The sequence below is a fragment of the Streptopelia decaocto genome, assembly GCF_964273445.1.
Source record: "Streptopelia decaocto genome assembly, chromosome: 13".
Taxonomy (NCBI): Eukaryota; Metazoa; Chordata; class Aves; order Columbiformes; family Columbidae; genus Streptopelia; species Streptopelia decaocto.
This window is the reverse complement of record NC_138668.1, coordinates 7,154,350-7,174,015: the sequence shown is the minus strand read 5'-3', so window position 1 is coordinate 7,174,015 and position 19,666 is coordinate 7,154,350. Positions and strand designations below refer to the sequence as shown.

The 19,666-nt window shown below is 53.9% G+C and overlaps 1 protein-coding gene across 1 annotated transcript in view; it reads right to left on the bottom strand.

Moving 5' to 3' along the window:
- Positions 1 to 252: 252 nt before the first annotated feature.
- Positions 253 to 19,666, bottom strand: part of HS3ST4 (heparan sulfate-glucosamine 3-sulfotransferase 4) — a 50,440-nt gene continuing 31,026 nt past the window's right edge. Inside the window, exon 2 of the mRNA XM_082064254.1 lies at positions 253 to 1,160. Within this exon, the coding sequence (XP_081920380.1) occupies positions 524 to 1,160 (637 nt within the window). The 3' untranslated portion in view covers positions 253 to 523. The remainder of the gene's footprint in view (positions 1,161 to 19,666) is intronic.

The following is a 19,666-nucleotide window of genomic DNA, read 5'->3' as shown; positions in this document are numbered from 1 at the left end:
TTGCAGCATAACTGGCTTTATTCCTTCCACACACAAATACCAGTGTGCATGTAAATGCACGTCCTGAATTTACCAGATCTGATGCTGCTGTTGGGCAAAACTAAAAGCCAGGCAGGAGAAATCAAATCTACTGGTTTTTCTCGATGCTGCTGGGTTTTGTGTGCCACCCATGAGCCTAACCATGGCAGGAGCTGCTGGTCCTGCCCGCCTGGCTGTGCGGGGACACCAGCAGCGGAATGTCAACACAAAGCATCCCACCGCCCTGGGGAGCCCCACGGCCCTGCCTCTTCCTCCTCCCACCCACCCCAGAGCCCTCAGTGTCATGGGGGGAGAGCCCAAGTGAACCCGAGGTGATGTCCCGCTGAGGTTTCAGAGCTGGAAACGCAGGACAGCTTTGGCTGCAACCCTGACAGCGCAAGAGTCTTGCGCTCCAAGGCTGAGCCACCAGCCCGGAGCAAGTCTTGGGTCTCTAACAATGACTTGCATCTCAGAAGAAAAAAGCTTTTTTCCTGATTTTGTGGTTCTACTTATCACTTTCTTCCTGCTCCCACTGGAAATCTTGGCCCGTCATTTGGTAAAACATGACATTGAATGGTTTGTAAAACTTCCGCAGTCTGTGGATGACATCTGGGTCTATTTGGGGGTGAGTTCGACCTTTGGACTTGCCCAGGCACCTGGGAGCACTGCTGTCCTCTGGCTTCTTTAGACAGGGGAACCCCTTGGTTTTATTAAAATAAAAATGTTTCTCTGTCACAATCCTCTTGAGGCCTAAGAAGTCCTGGACCTTGGCCATTTCCCCAGCCGGGTCAGTGATAAGCCTCTCACCACTGACAAAAAGGATCTGGGAGAGGGGGAAGTACTGGAGCCAGTTCTCCAGGTGCAGGGCATAGATCCCGATGCGGATCGCGCTCCAGGAGGCATCGATCAGCCCCAGGGTCCGGTTCTTGAAGGCCAGCACTTCAAAGGTGGGGATCTCCGGCTTCTTGGAGAGGGTCTGCGTGTAGTCCGAGATGGCGCGGGTGACCGGGTTCCTCACCACCACGATCAGCTTTGTGTCCTTGGCCATGGAGTGGATGCGCCTGGGGGCCTCGTTGGTCACAAAGTAGCTGGGGGTCTTCTCCATGGTGATCTGGCCATCCAGTGTCTTGGGCATCACGTTCCTGTGCAGAAGCAGAGGAGGGGAGTTAGAGAGGGGACAGGGACACCCCGGGGCTGCTGGGGAGCAGGGATGCTGCCACCGCTGCAGGCCCCGAACCAAAGCACTTCTGGCTTTGTTTCTTCTCGGACCCTGGACATGGTGAGCACCCAAAGTGTTAAATCAGCCTTGGTAACACATTATACAGTCAATTCGCCATAGGCGTATGTAGACAAAAGTTAATTGACAATAAACCTGTACAATACCTGTCTGTTCAGCAAGCCATCTGCTTCCATTTGCTCAATTAAGCCCATTCACTTCAGAGCCTTGTACCAGAGTGGTGCAGTTAGGATTACACAAGACCTTTTTGTTATGATGACATGCTTTTAAATGTCTCAGCTAATAAAACTTAATACAGAATAAGATCCCTTGCTTCTAGTACAATAATTAAATTTATTTACTATCTTGTGTGTGAGAAAGAATGACTTTTCTTTTATCTCTAATTCACATGCTCTGTCAATAATTAATTGCTGCTGGGTTTTGAGCTTCCTGTGCAAGCACTTTTATTAGCCAAAAGGAATTTGCCTACTGGATAAATTAGCATGTAGCAAGACTTTCCTGGATAGTGCATTACCATATTGTAAAACGAGACTGCAGCGAGATAGCATTTACATCTAAGAAAATGAAGAAGTAAATGCTTGTCCCAGCTGCCCCCAGTAAAGATTATCATAGCAAGCTGGGAGGTGTTAAATGATGTCACCTGTAAGAGCGTTTGGCCCCTTCACACCCCCTCGGCTGATGGAGCGGTGGGAGGGCAGCACCAGGCAGAGCCCACCTGTGCCATGGTGAGCCCTGGTGCCCTCCCGGTGCCCTCCCGGTGTCCTCCCGGTGTCCTCCCGGTGCCCCCGGTGCCCCCGGCACGGCGGGTGAGCTGAGACCATGCAGGCGGCTGTGGAGCTGCCATGTCTGCCAGAGGGTTTCTGTACCTGCAGCGTTATCTGGTCAGAGGGTTCACAGGCACAGTACTGACTGCTTAACTGTCTTTTAACAATATTTTTATCTTAAGCCTTTCAAATACTCATGCCTAGACACACCCACACCAAGGGTATGTTGTTTAACCTGTTGTTGGCTAATTTGCCCCAAAGACACAGTGCCTGGTGGTGCTGCTGCCTGCAAGGCAGGAGGAGGAGTGGTGCCACTGCTCCTAGTGTCACAACTCCTGGTGTCACTGCTCTCAGGAAGCGCTTTGCAGGGCCAGCCAAGTCTCCAGCACCAGACACGGAGGACGGGGATGCTCAGGGTCTTAGCTCTTCACACTGCAATTGTTTTTACTACAAACATATGGTGAGGAAACAATGTGAACAGGCTGGCGATGGGTGTGTGAGAGCACTTTGGGCACCACAGAGATGCTGGTGTCAGCCCGCCAGCCCCAGAACAGCCACGTCAGGACTCAGGGTGTGTGAGCAGAAGTGGACTTGTCTGTCAGTGTTGCCTCCTGTTTGTGACTGCTAAATGCATCGGCTTGCTTTAAAGCTCCCCGTAATTTGTGTGTTTATCGCTGGTGTGATCCACCGGGCTGGGCTGGTTTTGCCGAGGTGCTGCTGGAGGAGGTGCTGGGTCTCTTGGCAAGAGCAAAGGTGGGTTTGGTGCTGCCACAGCAGCGCTTGGAGCCCGGAGGGTCCAGCAGGCCCACGGTTGCAGTGTGCCCGTGGGATGCGGCACCACGGGGAGCGGGAAGAGGCAGCTCCGGTTTCCGAGTGGAGAGAACATCTGCTGAGGGAGCCGTGGCCTGGATAACAGGAGAAGCAGCAGCATGGAAAATCCTTCTACCTTGCAAATCGTGATGGATGGCCAGGCAAGCACAGAACCCCTGCCCCGCGGTGTTCAGTTACCCTGACGCCCACGCAGCAGCACTGCATGCTGCTCTGTGCTGTTTCCGACAGGATAAGCTGTTTTCCTGCACAATTGTCTGAGCAGAAGGAGGGACCAACAGAGGCAGAATTGGCTGGTGTGAGCTCCTCTGAGTCAGACACCCTGGCAGCATGCGGCAGGCTGTCAAATGTCAAAACGTGGTGATTATGAGATGCTAAAAGCTCTGCTGGACTCCGAGCAATGGACTCTCAGACAATAGGGCTCGAGGGAACCATTGCCATCATCTGCACTGACCCTCTGCATCGCGCAGCAGAGCCCTGTCCCGGCTCAGCCGGCGCGGTGCCGCCACCGGCACATCTGCCGTGCCGCCGAGAGCTCGGGGCGCTCGGGGTCAGCTAATGGCACTGCTGCTTAGCACCTCGGCTGCAGTGCGAACTGCTCCAGCCACCGCCACCAGCTTATTGGTTTTTTGCACTACATCTTTGTATTGGGTCTCTCTCCCAGCTGACAAGACGCTTTTCTGCAACTAAGAGCCTGTGGACGATAGTCTTGCCTTTCATATTATACTTACGTAGCTTTTACTTTAATTTATGGCTTCAATAAGCTGTTGCAAGACAAAAAAACAAAACAAAAAAAAAACCAAACCAAACCAAACCTCTAAGCCTTTCCTCTGTGGTGGGGATGCTTCAGACAACACACTGGAAGCAAGTTGTAGTGGCTGATGTTCAAGTATAAAATAGACACACCAGGGGTTTATAAAAGAAGCACGAACAAACTATTAATTACAACAGCCCCTTCAGATGATGTTATCACAATAAACAGGAGCCAAGAAATTGCAGAGCTAATAATCTGAAAGCATTCACATTTAAGGGCTGTGTTTAATTCCATGCACAATAAAGACAAATGGAGAGATAGGCTGGCACTGAGGAGAGACAGCAGGGAAGTAGCGATCAAGGAAAAAAGGAGGAAAAGCAGATTCAGCTTTTGCTGTACAGATTTAAGGATAACACTGGGACCTGCAGCGTGTCATCGAGACACCCCTGGCCCTGCAGGGCACTAGAACTGCTGCTGCTGGGTGCACACACAGAATCGCTTTTCCCAGTCTCTTGCTTCCGAGTTCCTATCTAGGTGCTGCCTTCCCTGGGCAGGTGTGCGACTGCCCGGCTGAGCTCCCGCCCCGCGCAGGCAGCGGAGGCGGCCTGAGCCATCAGCCCCCGAGCCAGCACGTCCTGCATCTGTCCTGCACGTGACGGCTGTCACCGAGAGAGCGACACACGGCCCCGCCGCTCCTGCCACTGAGAACAACCCGCTGTTAAACCTGGAGCAGCCGGGGCTGTGTCACCGCAGGGACACTCCTCGGAGCAGCTCACGTGCACGGAGCCGCTCCGTGTGCTCTGCCCCAACCGCACGTGCCGACAGAATGCAAACCAGCTCGGTGCTCACGCAGGATGTGACGCTGCCATCACTCTGCCACGCTGGGCCAGGCTTTGCTCCCGGGCAGGACTGCGTAGCCTCTTGGACACGCTTTGGCTTTTCTTGCAGTGGTTTTGTCCCTTTCGATGCCAGGCTGGGTGAGGAAGAGGCAGTGCTGCACTGCTGAGCGTGCCTGACGTGCTCCGCAGAGCAGCCCGGGAGGTGAAGCTGCAGCAGGACCCGTCTGCTCTTGGCTCTGCGCTGGTCCCTCCTCATCTCCCACCCTGCTCTGCCTCCATCTGCCCACCTGGGAAAGGGACAATGACAACGGGCCACCTCCCCCTGGAGGGAGCCCCACCCGGTGCTAAGGACCCTTCACTCCCTCACGGGACATCACTTCTTCACGCTTCTCGGTAGCAGCATCTCTGCTGTGCAATGTCAAAATGAAACTTTTATTGCTGTTTCCGGGCTTGGACCCAGGAATCACCTGGTCCTTCCAGCAGACGATCAAATGCGTATTACTGGGCGCTAGCTTGGGCTTTGGATATTTCTCTCCTCTCCTCCTCCTTGCGCAGGGCATGGCTGGCAGGCTGGGGGTCCCAGCTGCCCCGTGTGCCCCAGCTCCCCCTCTGGCAGGGGCCGCGCTGCCCGTGCTGCCCCCGGGCTCCGCTCGGTGCTGACACCGCAGCGCGGCCGCTGCGCCACGGGAGGACATCTGGCTGCCGCTGCCCGGCTCGGGGCCACAGCCAGCGCTGAGCCCTCATTGGGAAAATGTGCTGCAGTAATTGTTCCTAACTGCTGGCTTCAGACAAGCTCTTTATTTTCAAAGGATACATTTTATATATTTGTGAATTTGCATGTTGCCAAAATCCCCTTGTGGTTTATTTAAATCCAGATTATCTTGTTTATTCCTTCAGTCACAGCTGTCATTTATCTGTGTGTAGGCAGCTTGTTCACGATGTTGCAGGTTTCCTGCAATCCCACTCAAAAGGAGTCTTTGTTAACTGTATTTTCATGTTCTCAACAAGAGAAAAAAGTTCACAGCACCTCCCAGGGCTCAAAGAACCACAGAGCAGGACGTGGATTTGCAGGATTCTGTGCTGAAGAGGCAATGGCCAGGTGTGCAACAGTGTCACCTGGCCACGGAGCTCCTGTCTGCTGCTCCTTGGTGTGGAGCAAACATCTGCTTTTGTCTTCTGAAAAGACAAACATGAAGTCGTTTTCCTTTTTATTATTAACACATTCCAGTATAATTGCTTGAGCTGTCAACTGTGACCTGCCAGTAATTCAGCAGGCGTGGGACTGTCAAGGGGAGAAGAGCGTTGCAACTCAAGACTGCAATAGGCATTAAAAGCAGAACCTATTTGCTGTAAGTCCCCAAGTCAAATCTCTTGTTGAATTTGTTCAAACATAAATTTACAGCTGAATTTACATAGGTTTAATGTTTTATAATCTTTTTGGTCTGTGAATCTGTATTCAAGACTGAGTGCATTAGCTTAGAAATATTGTGCTTAACGCTGAAAATAATTTTAATCTCTCCAAAGTCCAATCCTTTGCACATCACTAAACCTCAGAATCCAATCCCTTCTAATAAGAGACACAAAACTTGCATCTGTCGCTGCCTAATAGATTCATACTGCTCTAATTCAAATGGCTTGTACATGTCTGTTAAAAAACATTAAACGCAAATTGTAAAGCACTTTCAGAGAAGCGAGTGCCAGTTCAGACTGGGGCTAAAGCAAAACAAATCTCCCCCAGGAGGCTCACGGAAACAGTTTCACAGTTTGGAAGCTGGTGACTGCAGGAGAAGGGGCTGAACCACCTCTGTGGGCTGGGCTCTGCTCTTGCAGGACCCAGTGCCCATAATTTACGGCTGCCTGGGACGGTTGGTTTCCCTCTGCAAGGTAAACAGCTTTCCCTTGTCCCCAGGTTTGCAAAGCCATTTGGTGCCCATGCAAAACACTCTCACAAGGGGCAGTTTGAGATGGCGAGGACCCTGTTTGCTTTGTGCAGCCACCTTCCCAGCCACGTCCCTGTTGAGCTCCTTGGGCTGGGCAGGACCAGGAGACCCAGACACACAGCCGGACCCGGGGGGTCTCACTGCACCCGTGTCCCCCGTGGGACCGCCTGGAGCTGCGGCAGGCGGGATGGAGAACGGTCCTGCGTTGCCATATCAACACCGGCTGTTGACTAACTGTGAGCTGATCTGATCAGAGAATGGCAGCATCGAGTTGCTACGGTAACCGAAATGCCAAATTGGCAATTGTGTCAATAGCAAAGTTATCAGAGAGGAGGCCAGCCTGCGCAGCGGGCCCGATCCTGCCCCGGCCACCCGCAGCTCCTGCTTGATGCGCAGCTCCAGACACAGCACAGGCTCAGCTGCATCCCTGGTGCCGGCCCCAGGACCTCCATCTCCTGGGCTCCCCTGCTCCCTCCTTCCCTTTCCTGCTCCTCCACCCCTCAGACGGGGCTGGGGGACAGTGCCTCTCTCTGCACCAAGCCCCAGGGACAGGGCTCCCCCGCGGTGACGGGTCGGGCAGCCTGGGCTGGTGGGGACACGCTGCAGGAAGGATGCTGCCTGCAAGCATCGTTCAAGCTGCTCTCCCAGACGCCAAGGAAAATGCCTTTGGAGTACAGACTATTTCTAATGTGATTTTTCATCATCTGGCTCAGTCTAGAGTCCAACAATCGCAATGAAAGGGATTCTGTGTCTCCACAAAATGCAAAATCTTTAACAGCTCATTGGCATGTGCTTAAGTTGGCCTGGATAAGAAGTTACTCCTGAGAGCCCGCTATTGATTCTGTCAGGGATTCAGAGATTTTATAGGCATCGCTCAGCATCTCTTTAGTATTTGTACCTTCTTAATGGCTCTCATCACCCATAGAACTCAAAACATCCCCCTGCACACTGGGAAGCAGCTGAATCCGTGCCAGGAGACGGTGCCGCTGCTGCCAGGGAGCGCGGCCGCCCTGGGACACAACCCTCCGGGTTCCTCTGGTGTGTTTGAGGAGGTGGGGAAGATACCGGGACGAGGAAAAGAGGTGGGTGAACTTCACCCAGGAAGGCTCCTCTCCTCCTACCACTCTGCAACAAAATCAGTGGGCAGCTGGCTGAGTAGCAGACAAAAATATAAATATGCTCTGATTTCACTGGGACCATCTGGCTCATGCATGATAGGCGGGTAAGAATGCTATAATCATGGAGCAGAGAACTAAGCCGATCCATTAAAATCTTTTAGCAGAATCAACTATGGAACCTGTATTAATCCAGCAACGCTTTGTGAACAGACATCACAAGGTTAGATCCATTCAGTTGCAATTAAAAATAACCCTCGCTGTTCAGGCTGCTTAGATAGCTGTTACAGCATTGTGTTCCCAAAGGCTCTCATGTATATAGATTGTTGATGCTTGCACAATGCAATCTGAAATTATGATCTTAATGCTAAATCTTGCTTTCTTCTGTTCTTTCCTCCAGTGGATCTCCTCTGGGATCCGGCTGCTGCCTCCACAGCTCGCACACACACCGGACAGTCCCAGCTGGGGCAGCGCTGCTGTGGTGTCACTGCCCGAATGCTGGGGGTGCCCTGACCCCCCGCCTGCCTCGCCAGCAGCCCCGCCGAGCTCACAGGCTGCGCCAGCCCCGAGGAACCGGCCCCCGCGCCGCTGGCACAGCCGCGCCGGCACCGTCTGCGGGGGCTCCCGGCACGCGGCGCCGCTTGGCTTCGCCTGCTCAAAGCAATTTCAGTCCTGGGCACGGAGATGTGTGTTCAGTGTGACATCGTTTCACCAGGGATAAATTTGGCCCCATCTCTCCAATTTTAGTGTAAGATTTATTGTTGGTCAGTGCTCAGCCATGAAAAAGGTTGTGAAAAAGGCTGGAAATGCATATTTCTAACCCCAGTGCAGTCAAAATTGTTTTGACTAAGCCTCACTACCATTCTCTACAGAAGCACTGCGATGCTGTTCACTGGGAGTATCTCAGTGTCGTCTCCCAGCTGTAATTACAGCATTAATCACGGGCAGAGCGAAGCAGCGCCAGCCCGAGCGCCCCGTCTCACGGGCTGCACAGGCGGCCAGCGGCGGCGCCGAGTCCGCCTCTCCCTCCCAGGATGCTCAAGTGAAGGTGGCCTGTTCCCAGCCCAGGTTTCCCTCAACATACGGGTACAAGTCACCTGAGTGCTACAACAGCCCATTCATCTCCCACTGGCATAGGAGGGAGGGAAACGAGACTGCACAGGCACCTGTGCAAAGTGTTTCCATCCAGCTCTGCCTTGCTGAGTGCTGAGTAATATCTATGGAAGTTTTTATGACTGCCAATAATACATGCTATTGATATTGCAGGCTATGGTTCCTGGAAAAGCCAGTTTGATACGGAAAGAGGAAGAGAGTGCCGTACACACAGCCCAGTTCACCTTAAATACTGATTTGATTCAACTGGGCTGTTCAAACCATTCCCGTTTCCCAAAGATGGGCCCTTCCTGAGAAGGAAGACCATGAACACAGAATATTAAAATGTACTAGTATGGAGCTGAGCTACACATAGTGAGGAGTCCTTTTGCACCTTCCAGAAAATTTACTTCTACCTGTAAAAAAACCCTGACAATAATGCCAGTCCAAGTGAAAGCACTGCTGCTGTATCATGCTAAAAGCTTTTCAGGGTAGAACAGTAAATAAATTCCACTCTTCAGATGTATCTGGATGTTATCCTAACAGTGCCGGAGTAATAGGCAAGCCATCAACAGCTAAAAGGCTGGGAATTGTCACAGAGGGACAACAGAGGAGCGATATCTGCAGCAGAGATTGAACACCAGCAGTAATTGTGCACATCCCGCTGCTGAGCTCTGGCACTGCGGGCGGTGGGGAAGGAGCTGGACTTGCCCCATGGCACAGAGCGGTTTGGCACGAGGAGCTGGGCCCTCCTGCCACCCAGACCCCTGCAGCCGCCTGCTGGAGATCTGTCTGGGGATGGGACAGGTCTGTGCAGACCCACGGGTGCCACAGACAGAGGCTGACCCAGGGGAGGGGAACAGGACGAGGACACGCTCCTGGGGGACAGCAGATGCTGGAGGTAGCCACGCCAGTCCCAGATCCCTCCATATAGACATTGGGTAGCCAGATCTTCCCAACTGCATCAACCTCTCAGCTGTCCAAAACACAGTATCAGAGTTTTCAATGCACAGTGAGGCAGCGTGTGCATCCGGGCGCAGAGCCCAGCAGCTGCCCTGGGCAGAGCCCGGCTGCGGGCACAGCGATCCCCGACTGCCCCGTCCCCCCTGCTCCCTGCAACGCCCGTCCCCCCGCTCAGCACCACAGACAAGCCGGCTGCAGCAGCGCCCACGTCCCCACGGCACCAAGAGGTGACACTGCACCATGGTGGCCCCAGCGTCACACCAGCCCTGTGGTGGCCGAGGGCTCCCCAAGTCCCTGCGCGGCTGCCCCGGCCGGACTCCCTGCTGCTATCCCAGAGCTGCTCTGCTGCCCGGGGGGAGGTATGCCAGCCAGGCTGTTGCCAAGGGCACAGCTATTTATCATGTGCTTCTGTCGATTATTTTGGGGTTTAAGTTCATTTATTATGTATGCAAAAATGGTAATACACTGGCATCTGAATGTCTTTTAGGCATACAATATCCTTATTATTCAAAATGTTTTTTCCTCCATAATTGAATGGTTTACCTTATTATTACTTTATGTTAATGACCCTGCATTTCCATTTTTCTATAGGATGCTTAATTGTAAGCAAAGTGCAATCAGAATCAAAGATGCCATCTGTAATTGACAGCATCATAATAACAGCCAGCATCGCAGGAACAAAGTACCAAAATAAATGGCAGTGGGGAGAAAGCTGCCTCTGAAACACCCAGGAAGCTGCTCTGGGCTGGGACAGAGCCCATCCACGCAGGAGCCTCCCCCTGAGCAGTGACAGTTCGGGCATTAACACAGATAGAGTGCTATTTATATCAGTTTGTACATTTAATCAGGTTTTTTTGCAGTTTTCAGCGAGATGTGAACTATATCCCTGTCCAAGGCATTTGGTTCAAATCAGCTGAGACAGAGAATAATCAAGATTTATGATTCTCATTCTGACTCGGATCACACAGTCAGTGCGATCGGTACAGCAGAGCTTCCTCTCCGAGCCCCAGTGACAGACCTTCACTATCCCCTGCACAAGTGATTTAACGTCCATCTCGGGACCTGTCACAACGCGACTGCAGCTCCAGATAACAGCGACTCTGGGCTTCCCCCCTCCCCTCCCGGGCGGCGGCGCTGGGGGCACCACGACCGAGCTGGGGGTTGTTTGGCAGAAATCAATAAAATAGCACTTTGCAAAATAAAAGGGATTTCGTCTTGTTCTGCCTCTCAGTGCAGCTGAGAGCAGCCAGGAGGAGCAGCCTGTGGTGTCTGACCCTCACACACAGCGGGGGAAGCAACACCGCAGGTTCTGCACAACCCGCAGGTTCTGCACAACCCGCAGGTTCTGCACAACCCGCAGGTTCTGCACGTCAGAGCTGCCCCGTGGTGAGGGGCTTTGGAGCAGCGAGCGGGGTCTGCAGCGGGAAGGGCCCTGGGAACGGCTCGGGAGGCAGCTCCCAGCCCAGAACGGGTCGGCAGCGCTTCCAGCAGACACCCCCATTTCCAGGGGCTCAGCGCCGGCTCGGGGGACCAGATCCGTGCTCCCCGAGGGCTCAGCTGGGAAGCAAATGTTCAGATAAAAATTAAATGATCCAAAAGCAACTCTATTAAAAACGAGCCAGGTGATGGGAGCGCAGCAGTGGCGAGGCTGTTCCAAGCCATTTTGTGGGTTGGCCTCGGTGCGGGCTCTCGGATGCTCCCGCGGCTCTTCCCCAGACACCTGCTCCCGTCAGCACGAGGCGGCCGCGGGCCCGGCCACGCGGCTCAGCCACAGCTGCGGAGGAGGCAGAAAGACCCACAGGCCGCATCCCCAGGCAGGACCCCCCTTGGGCAGCACAGCTCCAGCCATAAACCCCGTCTCCTGTGTCTGGTCCACAAGCAGAGTGCTGTGGCCCCAGCGCTGCGGGTCTGCGGGTCCAGCCCACAAACAGGGCTGACGGGAGCTCTGGGGAGCTGGGGAGGCGAGCACGGGCTCCTCTTCCCTTATGCACACTGAAGGCAAAGGAATGTGCCAGCCACAAAGAAAAAACAAACGCTGTTTACTTGCAACTATGAAGTCTCCACACAGTAACTTTGTCAGCACAGGTGCCTGTTACTGTTTTGTTTTCTGCAGGGTTTGTTTAGCCATCTTTTCCCCATATACACTATGGGCAGCACAGCTTAGGTTTAGCCAGGACCCTCTGTTAAATTCACACATGCAGTATAACATTCAAGTAAGTGAAAACACAGACTGATGCCACTCCAGTCAATAGAGTAAACAATTCCTGGTTTGGATAAACAGAATTACTAGTGCTGAAGAGCCCTGGGCAGCACTGCACACTCTGATTAGTGTAAATGCTAAACACAAACCAATTAACACTCTCTAAGTCTGCTTATCTCATGTCACTTAGTGTTAAAATAAAGCATAACACTAAATACACATATTGATTTAGCCATTAAATCTACCATCACTCAAAATAGCTCATTATATTACTGAGAAACAAATAAAGTCACCTTAATTTTCAGAACCTACTGTATTATGAACAATTACTTAATTGCTCCATCCAGAGAACAGAGTGATACTGCTTACCCTAAAAATTAAACTTAGTAGGATCACAGGCAGAGGTGGCAAGAGAGCACCTGTGTCACCCCATGTCACCCCGGGCGGCCTCACTGCAGCACCTGTCCCTGTGCTGCGCCATCAGCTTTCAGAGCCAGGACATCAATTCACCATCACTGAGAAACTGTCACTCTGCTGGCACCAGCCACACGTCACGGGCATCAATGAGCTCCTCAAAGGGAGAGGACGACTCACCGCGCTGTCCCGGCAAACGCTTCTGCTCCCCTTTTCCAGAGCACAACCAGCACCAACACGCACCGGTCTTAGTCCTTGAAGAACCAAAGCTACTTTTGGTTTGATTTGGGTTTTATGTGCGTGTTCATTTAGGAACCACTGGAAGCTGGTGTGTGGGAGGCTGAGGATGGGAAGAGCCCGGCTGGAGGCACCGTGCCCTAACGAGCAGCGGGAGCAGGCGGGGATGGGACATGTGGCTGTTAGCAGGCAGTGTGATGTTTACATTCCTAATTACAAGAGCTAATTCTTCAGTTTGGCCAGGTGTCCCTTCTGCAGACAAGGTTAATGGGATGTGAGAGGCCACAGCTGCCACAGCACCAAGTGAGGAGGACAGGCAAGGGACAGCAGTATTAATCAGCCAGGAGCGATGCAAAACTGGTTATCTCAAGCTGTTTGGAGGCACGGATTAAAAATAAATCTCCCTGAGTTTAATATTCTGCCAGTCAGCTCCTTTTTGTAGGTGGAATCTATTAAAAATTATCTTTCTGCTAAAATGCTAAAGTATTTTTGACATTTAACAGCTTGCTTCAAGCAAAAAAGTGCAATAAATACATGGGAGAGCTAATTGGCTCCAGTACACCCAACATCCAGCCCGCCATGAATCCGCAGAGCGGTGCCAGCAAACTGATGGCTCCAGCAGACCCCGGAGCCTCCTGAGCAGCTGCTCCCGCCACCCCTGCTCACCCCGGGCAGCCCCACCGGGACCGTCCAGCACAACAAAACCAGCTGCACACCGAATGTTCAGACCCGAGGGGACCGGGCGCGGGGAGCACGTGCTGTGATTTGGCCTTACCCAAGTCTGTACTTCAAGGTACTTAGTTTGCTGCAAGACGCAGAAGGAGCTGCTTGGCACTGTAGTCTTCTCAATAAAAATTAATGCTTTAACAAGAAGCCAAATAGCTACAGCTAATGTACTTCTGAATGAGATCTAAATTTTATTCATAAGCATCAGTGTCAGGACTAAAATAACAGTTTTATGGACACTATGAGCATAAACAGCTCCACTGATACAAAAACAGAAACTGCACTTCTGAATGAATCAACTCATTCATTTGGAACAAAAGCATCATTTTAAATACATGCTTCAAATAGAAAGCCAGAAACTATATTCTCCTTGTGAGCGTGCTTCCAAGAAATGCTCTGCAGAGAATGGAGAGCAGCTCCTGGAGAGGGGATGGTGATTGGGAACGTGCTGGGGAAAAGGAGAAGAGATCGCTCGGAAGCTGCTGGGCCATGGGGTGGGATGGCGTTCCCACCTCCTGCATCACCTGTGTGTGGAAAAGATCCCCGGTGGGAAAGAAGAGTTGTATGGCGCTGCAGAAACCCCTGCCGAGCTCCTGCACTCTGGATGCGCTGGCTCTGGTACCTGTTGAAATGGCTTCGTTTCTTTGGGCTGGACTGCAGCACCCTCTGCTCTCACACATATGCCGCAAGTGGGAACAGCACCGAGCACTTGCAGTCGCTATTGCAACACCCCGGGCGCAGCAGCCCTCACCCAGCCCGAGCAGCCAGAGCTCCGGCTGGGACAGGCCGAGCCGACCCGCTCCCCGGCAGCACTGCACAGCACAGTCAGACAGACCCGCCAGCTCTCGGTGCCGCGGGGCAGCTCCCCCACGCTGGGCTGCGAGCACAAGCAGCCCAGCCCTCCCCACTGCCACGCTTCCCGTAACCGGGGTAATATATCTGTGGCCACAAATGAAAGATCAATATTTATTTAACACACACACACTACCCTTTAGAGGCCGTTAATTGTAAATTAATCATCATTAACTGACAGTAATTGAACATGCCGAAAGCTAGGATGGCAGTGTTCCCCCACAGCGGGAGGCCCCGGCGTAGCCGCAGCGGGGGGAGCGGGATGGGGGGCACGAGAGGGACTGAATGGAGGCACCGCAGCCCTGCACAACACCCCCCAGGGCACTAAGCTTTGCTCAGCTTGTGGCAATCCTGCGCCAGAGGGACCCTGACAGACTGAGGGGGTGTCCCCAGAGCAGGCCGGTGCCTCTCGCCCACTGCAGCCCCGGAGCCTCAGCAGGACACACTCGTGCTGCAGCCCCAACCTCGCCTCCCATGGGGAAAGGCAGCACCTCTGGAGTGGACAAACTGCCATGGCCCATGTGTCCCGCATGGGGTCTGAGGAGAGGGGACTGTCACAGAAGGAGAGGGGACTGTCATCGGCTGAGGGGGCTGCGGGCAGCCCCAGGCAGGGGACGCACGCTCGGCACCCACCAGCTCACCGCGGGAGGCTGCAGGAGGCACGGCTGTCACGGGCTGTAAGGCCGGGGATGCCTTTCCCTTGGGAGGGAGAAGCCGCTGTTTGTGATTTCACAGCCATATAAAGCAGAGGTGTGAGTGCCAGCTCCTCCTCCCCTGGCTCTAGGGCACATCAGGCAGGAGCAGCTGGGCAGGCTGGGGACAGGCAGGGCACCAGCAGAAGCGCTTCGGAGAGCACGGCTTTTTCAGATGAACTCGTACATCAGAGGGCTTTTGAGATGCTAGTGTGCTCTCTAGTCTGGGGCTTAGAGCAGCTCTACCCTGCATTTCTCGTGTTAGAGTGATTAAGCAACAAAACGTAAGTTAGTCCTTGGTGGGGAGCGCAGGAGAGCGCGCTGGTCTCCAGAGCCAGCCGGCTGTGAGAGCGCCTGGCAGAAAGAAGTGCAAATTCCCCTTCTGTAAGGATGACAGTGGCACGAACGCTGACTTTATTAAAATGCAGAATTATTTCAGGGCCCTTTGTTTAGCTCAGAGCCTGGAGGTAATTTATGTGCGAGGATGGAGCAGCGAGGCTGTGCTGGCTGCCTGGCGCTGCCAGCATTTCTTGGCTGGTGCTGCTGGTGGGAAGGCTTTCCAGCTCCGGAAGGAAGGTCTGCGAAGCCCACAGCCTCCCAGCTTGTTCTTGCTGAAGTTTTTCTGTCCCTACATCTCCTACGTACAGCTCCTGAGGACTGGGCCTTTGATGAAGTGCTCACTTATTAAGTAAGCTGGGCTGCTGCTCCTCCAGACTTCCCCTCAGCCCGCCCTTCTGCAGCCCGATTGTACCTGGGGCCTGGAGGCTGCTGTGCCGAGATGCCATCCCTGAATGCTAGTGCACGGCGTCCCCATGTGCCATCCCGGCAGCTCCATGGGACAGGGACAGTCGCGTTGGCTCCCGCAGCCTGGCGCAGCAGCCGCTGGAGCGGTGGGCAGCGGGGGTACCAGCTCCCCGCCCCACGCCGCGGGTGCAGCTGCAGCTCCCCATGGAAGGGCAGGAGCGCTGGCCCCACAGCCACCGCACTCGGCATCACCGGCTGACCTGCTCCAGGCACCCTCAGGCTGGGCAGTTCAGCAGCTTTGCACCCCATGAATGCTGTTTGGATTCGGAGACTTGTAGCTGGCAATCTGAGTCACTGCAAGTTCTGATCAAATTTTGGGGCTTGGCTGGCTCTTCCACAGCTTTGGCCTCTATGCTGAAGGGAAGCGGGTAGGATTTGGCAGAAGAAACCCCTGAATCTGGCACAGAGATGACAATTAGTTTCTTATGACAAAATACTAAAACTCAGAGGGATGCGGTTCATTCGCCCAAGTCAGGACTCCAGCACGGCTCAGAAAGAACACCCTGGTCCACAGCAGACAGACAGGCGGGTTCCTGGAAAGGAACCGGCAGAGCATGACACAGGTTTCCCCCGAACCATGAGGTGGACAGAAGAGAGAGGGAAATGCCGCCCCAGGTCTCTGAAGGCAGCAGCACAGACACTCACTCATGAACACCACCATGGGAGAGGGTCCAGCCCAGTCACTGGCCACCCAGAGCAGCGGCAGGAGGCTCAGGCCGGTGCATTGCGGAGGAGCGGGTTTGGCTGGGGGTGCTGGCGGTGAAGTGGCACAGCCTGCGGCACGGAGCGATGCTGGGGCAGAGGCACCGCAGCGGAGATGCTCTCGGGCGCAGGGACCTGTGCCAAGCACGTCACCTCTGCCTGAACATCATTGCTAAGGGAAACAAAGGCTCCTGGAGCTTGCTTGTTGAAAGGGAGGTTTATTGAGATGAAATCTTTGCATCAGGTTATGTATTCTTGTTTCAAGGAGCTTAAACTATGTCCAAGATCAGGCTAGATTAAATCCTTGACTTCCACTGCTGTTCAGGAAGTCTCATCTAGGCTGATTTGCATTTTCATCTGCATACTAATGCTGGGCTTTTAATGAGCAAGAAAACCTTCCCAGTTCATTGGTCCAAAGGTAAAAGTCTGCAACGGAAAGTAACGGAAGGTTCCTGCCGCAGAGCTGCTCCAGCAGAGCCCCCATGCTGCACGCATGGGATTTGCCGTGTCCTGACCGATGGGACATCGGGGGCTCTGCCGCCTCATCCCGAGAGCTGCACGTCCGCCGTTCGGATGTGCGCTGCTGGGGCTGTGTTTCCAGAATATTACACTGTGTTTGACACAAAGTCAGGCTTCGCTGAGCCAGGTTTATCACCTGATAAAAGCCCATACACCCAGACATTACAGGCAGAGCAGAAGGAAGGAATAAATCCAGGACCTCTACTTCTGCGCAGGTGGGTGCAGTTATAGGCTGAAGGAGAAGAGCTGTGCTCTGTGTGACTCCCAAGTCTCACCAAGGCCCTGCACACATCCATCACCTGGCAGGTCACCGTCCCCCGGTGCAGCTCCGCAGCGCCAGCTCCAGCAGCGATCCTCTGCTGGGCAGCACCGACCGTGGTGCATCCGCGGCTGCTGCGAGCAGCAAACCTTCAGCCTGCGACGGGTCCGCCCTTCGCAGCCCAGTTATCAGTTACGCCTCCTACACATCTTCTCTCTATTTACAGACATAAATCCTCGGCATATCACAAGAAAAGGCTCAGCTCTGCCAGCCAGACTTGTAAACCACTTTACAGTAGCCCACGACTCTGACACAGACATTTCAATGTGGCGCCGTTTGTGTGCCGACGCTTCGCCTGAGTCAGGAATCGCCAGGGCTTGTTCCAGGGGTGCAGCGCCCTGGCTCTGCCGGCGCCCCGATGCGGCTGGGGGGCTGCAGCCAACCCGGGATCTGCCCCGTTCTCCCGAGGAGCTCGGGCCACGTGGGCAGGAGCAGCCAGGGAACCTCCCGGGGCTTTCACCCTGCCCAGGGGAGGGAAAGAGCAACTTTTAATAGTCAATTAGCTCTTTGTCAATTAGCTTACACTGAAGAAGGTAATTAATTACCTTATCACTACAGTACTCTCGAACTCCTGGAGAAGGCAAACATTCAAACATTCCTCCTCCCTGCCTGGCACAAGTGATCCACCTCACGCGCTGCCCGGGGGGGACGATGGCCAGAGCTGCTGATTTTGGGGCCCCTGGCCCCAGGCACAGCACCGACGTGTCCTGACCCTCACTGCTCCCTGGCAGCTCAGGCACTCGCAACAGTCGGGAAAAGAGAGAACACCAGAACTGCTGCACAATCCCTGCTCTGCTCCATGGCAGCACCGACTGTGCCGGCTCAGGACAGGTCGGGTGCTGAGCCCCTCGCCGCTGTGCCCGTTCTGCTCTGTGCCTGTGCTCTCCTGCTTTGCTACTGGTGCTTCTCCATAGCCTTCCCAAGGGCTGTCCCACAGCCGGTGGCTCAGCAGGTGCCAGGTGACAGGGAGGGATGCGCCAGGTGACAGGGACAGATGCACTGTGTGACAAGGAAGGATGCACTGGGTGACAAGGAGGGACATGCTGGGTGACAGGGAGGGACACGCTGGGTGCTCCAGGTCCCAGCGGGATGCAGCACCACGTCCTGGTCAGCAGCGCCTGGTGAGCCCTTTGGTGTCTGGCAGACGCCGCTGTTTCCCAGGCTGTTCGTGAAGCGGGCTGTTCCTTGGCAGACCCACCGCAGAAACAGCCCCAAGTTCATGGGCTCCATCTCCTGAGGAAGGTGTTCTCCTCACGGCAGCTGCCTTGTCCGGGGCCAAGCAGCGTGTTGCAGCTGTGTCAGGATAGGAAATCTCCATTAAAAGTCTCCAGAAAAAAAAAAGCAAAATAAAAAGGTTCCATTGTAATCCTATTAATGCATCTCCACACAGGTTGGTATCTCATGAAGAACACTTCCCATTAAAGAAATCAATTTAGTATTCGGCTTTCTTCCTGTGGTGCATATTGAAGTGGGATTTGACAATGATGGAAAACAGATTTGTGTTAAATACTGCCAATAATGTCTCATAGCTCAAGGTTACAGCTTCTTGTGAGCGACAGACGCTCGTAATCCAACGCGTTGAAAACACTGCACTCCACTATCAATTATCTGGAGTTATTAGGTTTTAAAATAAACTGCACATCCAGACTTGAGGCCACATGTTTATTTTCCTCGCAGTTGCTTCACCCTGTTCTGGGCATTCTGAGGCCGTCGCTGTCAGCACCAGCCCCGCACGGCCCGGGTGCTCCGGCGCAGCGGGTCCGGCTCTGCCGCAGACCCAGCGCGGGGTCCCGACCCGCCGGGTGCAGAGGCCGCGTCCTCGGTGCCCCTGCACCCAGACCCAGATGGGGCTCCAGACCCCAGACAGGATCACAGCACACACATCATTTCTTGAGCCTCTTTGGTTCGGCTGAACACAAACTGCAGGTTTCGGATTCACCAGTTTAGTTGGTCATCTCAAACGAGTGTTTTTCTTCCTCTGGTTTCTCAGAAGCCCACAGCAAAGCAGTTTGCTTCATGTCCTAAATCCTGTCTTTGATGCTTGACAAAAGCTTTTTTTTCTTTGATAAACAGAAATGAAGCTAAACATTAATGGATCCTTTTCTTCTCACTTGAGAAGGCAGGGGAGCCTTGCAGGGGGGTCAGAAGACCTTTCGGAGCATCTTTTTGTTTTGCGGCTGTGGAAGTATCAGCTGAGCCAGCGTCTGCCCCCGTGAGCTCCTTCTGCCAGGGAGACGCTGGGCAGAGCACGAAGCGACACGGATGTCAGGCAGCCCGGTGCCAGCATCGCCCGCCTGCTGCTGGTCCCAGCGATGCCACAAAACGGGACAACCTGGGAAACACACAGCGGGCTGGATTTCACCCCCGCTCGGGGAGGCACAGCGTTACGTGTCTGTGGAGGAGGTGCTGCCGAGTGCCAGGGCGCAAAAAAACCAGCCGGAGCTGGAAAAACAGACACAACTGCCAGGTTCAGCTGACAGGTAGGAGTGCAAATGCAGGCACACCGGGGGTAGTGGGGCCAAGGAGCCTGCACCCCATGCACTCACTGCTCGGCAGCTTCCCAGTGATTTTTTACCCTAATTTGCAGGTCGGTAAAGCCACACAGAAGCCCTGCCCCATTTCACAGTATCACAGTATGTTTGGGATTGGAA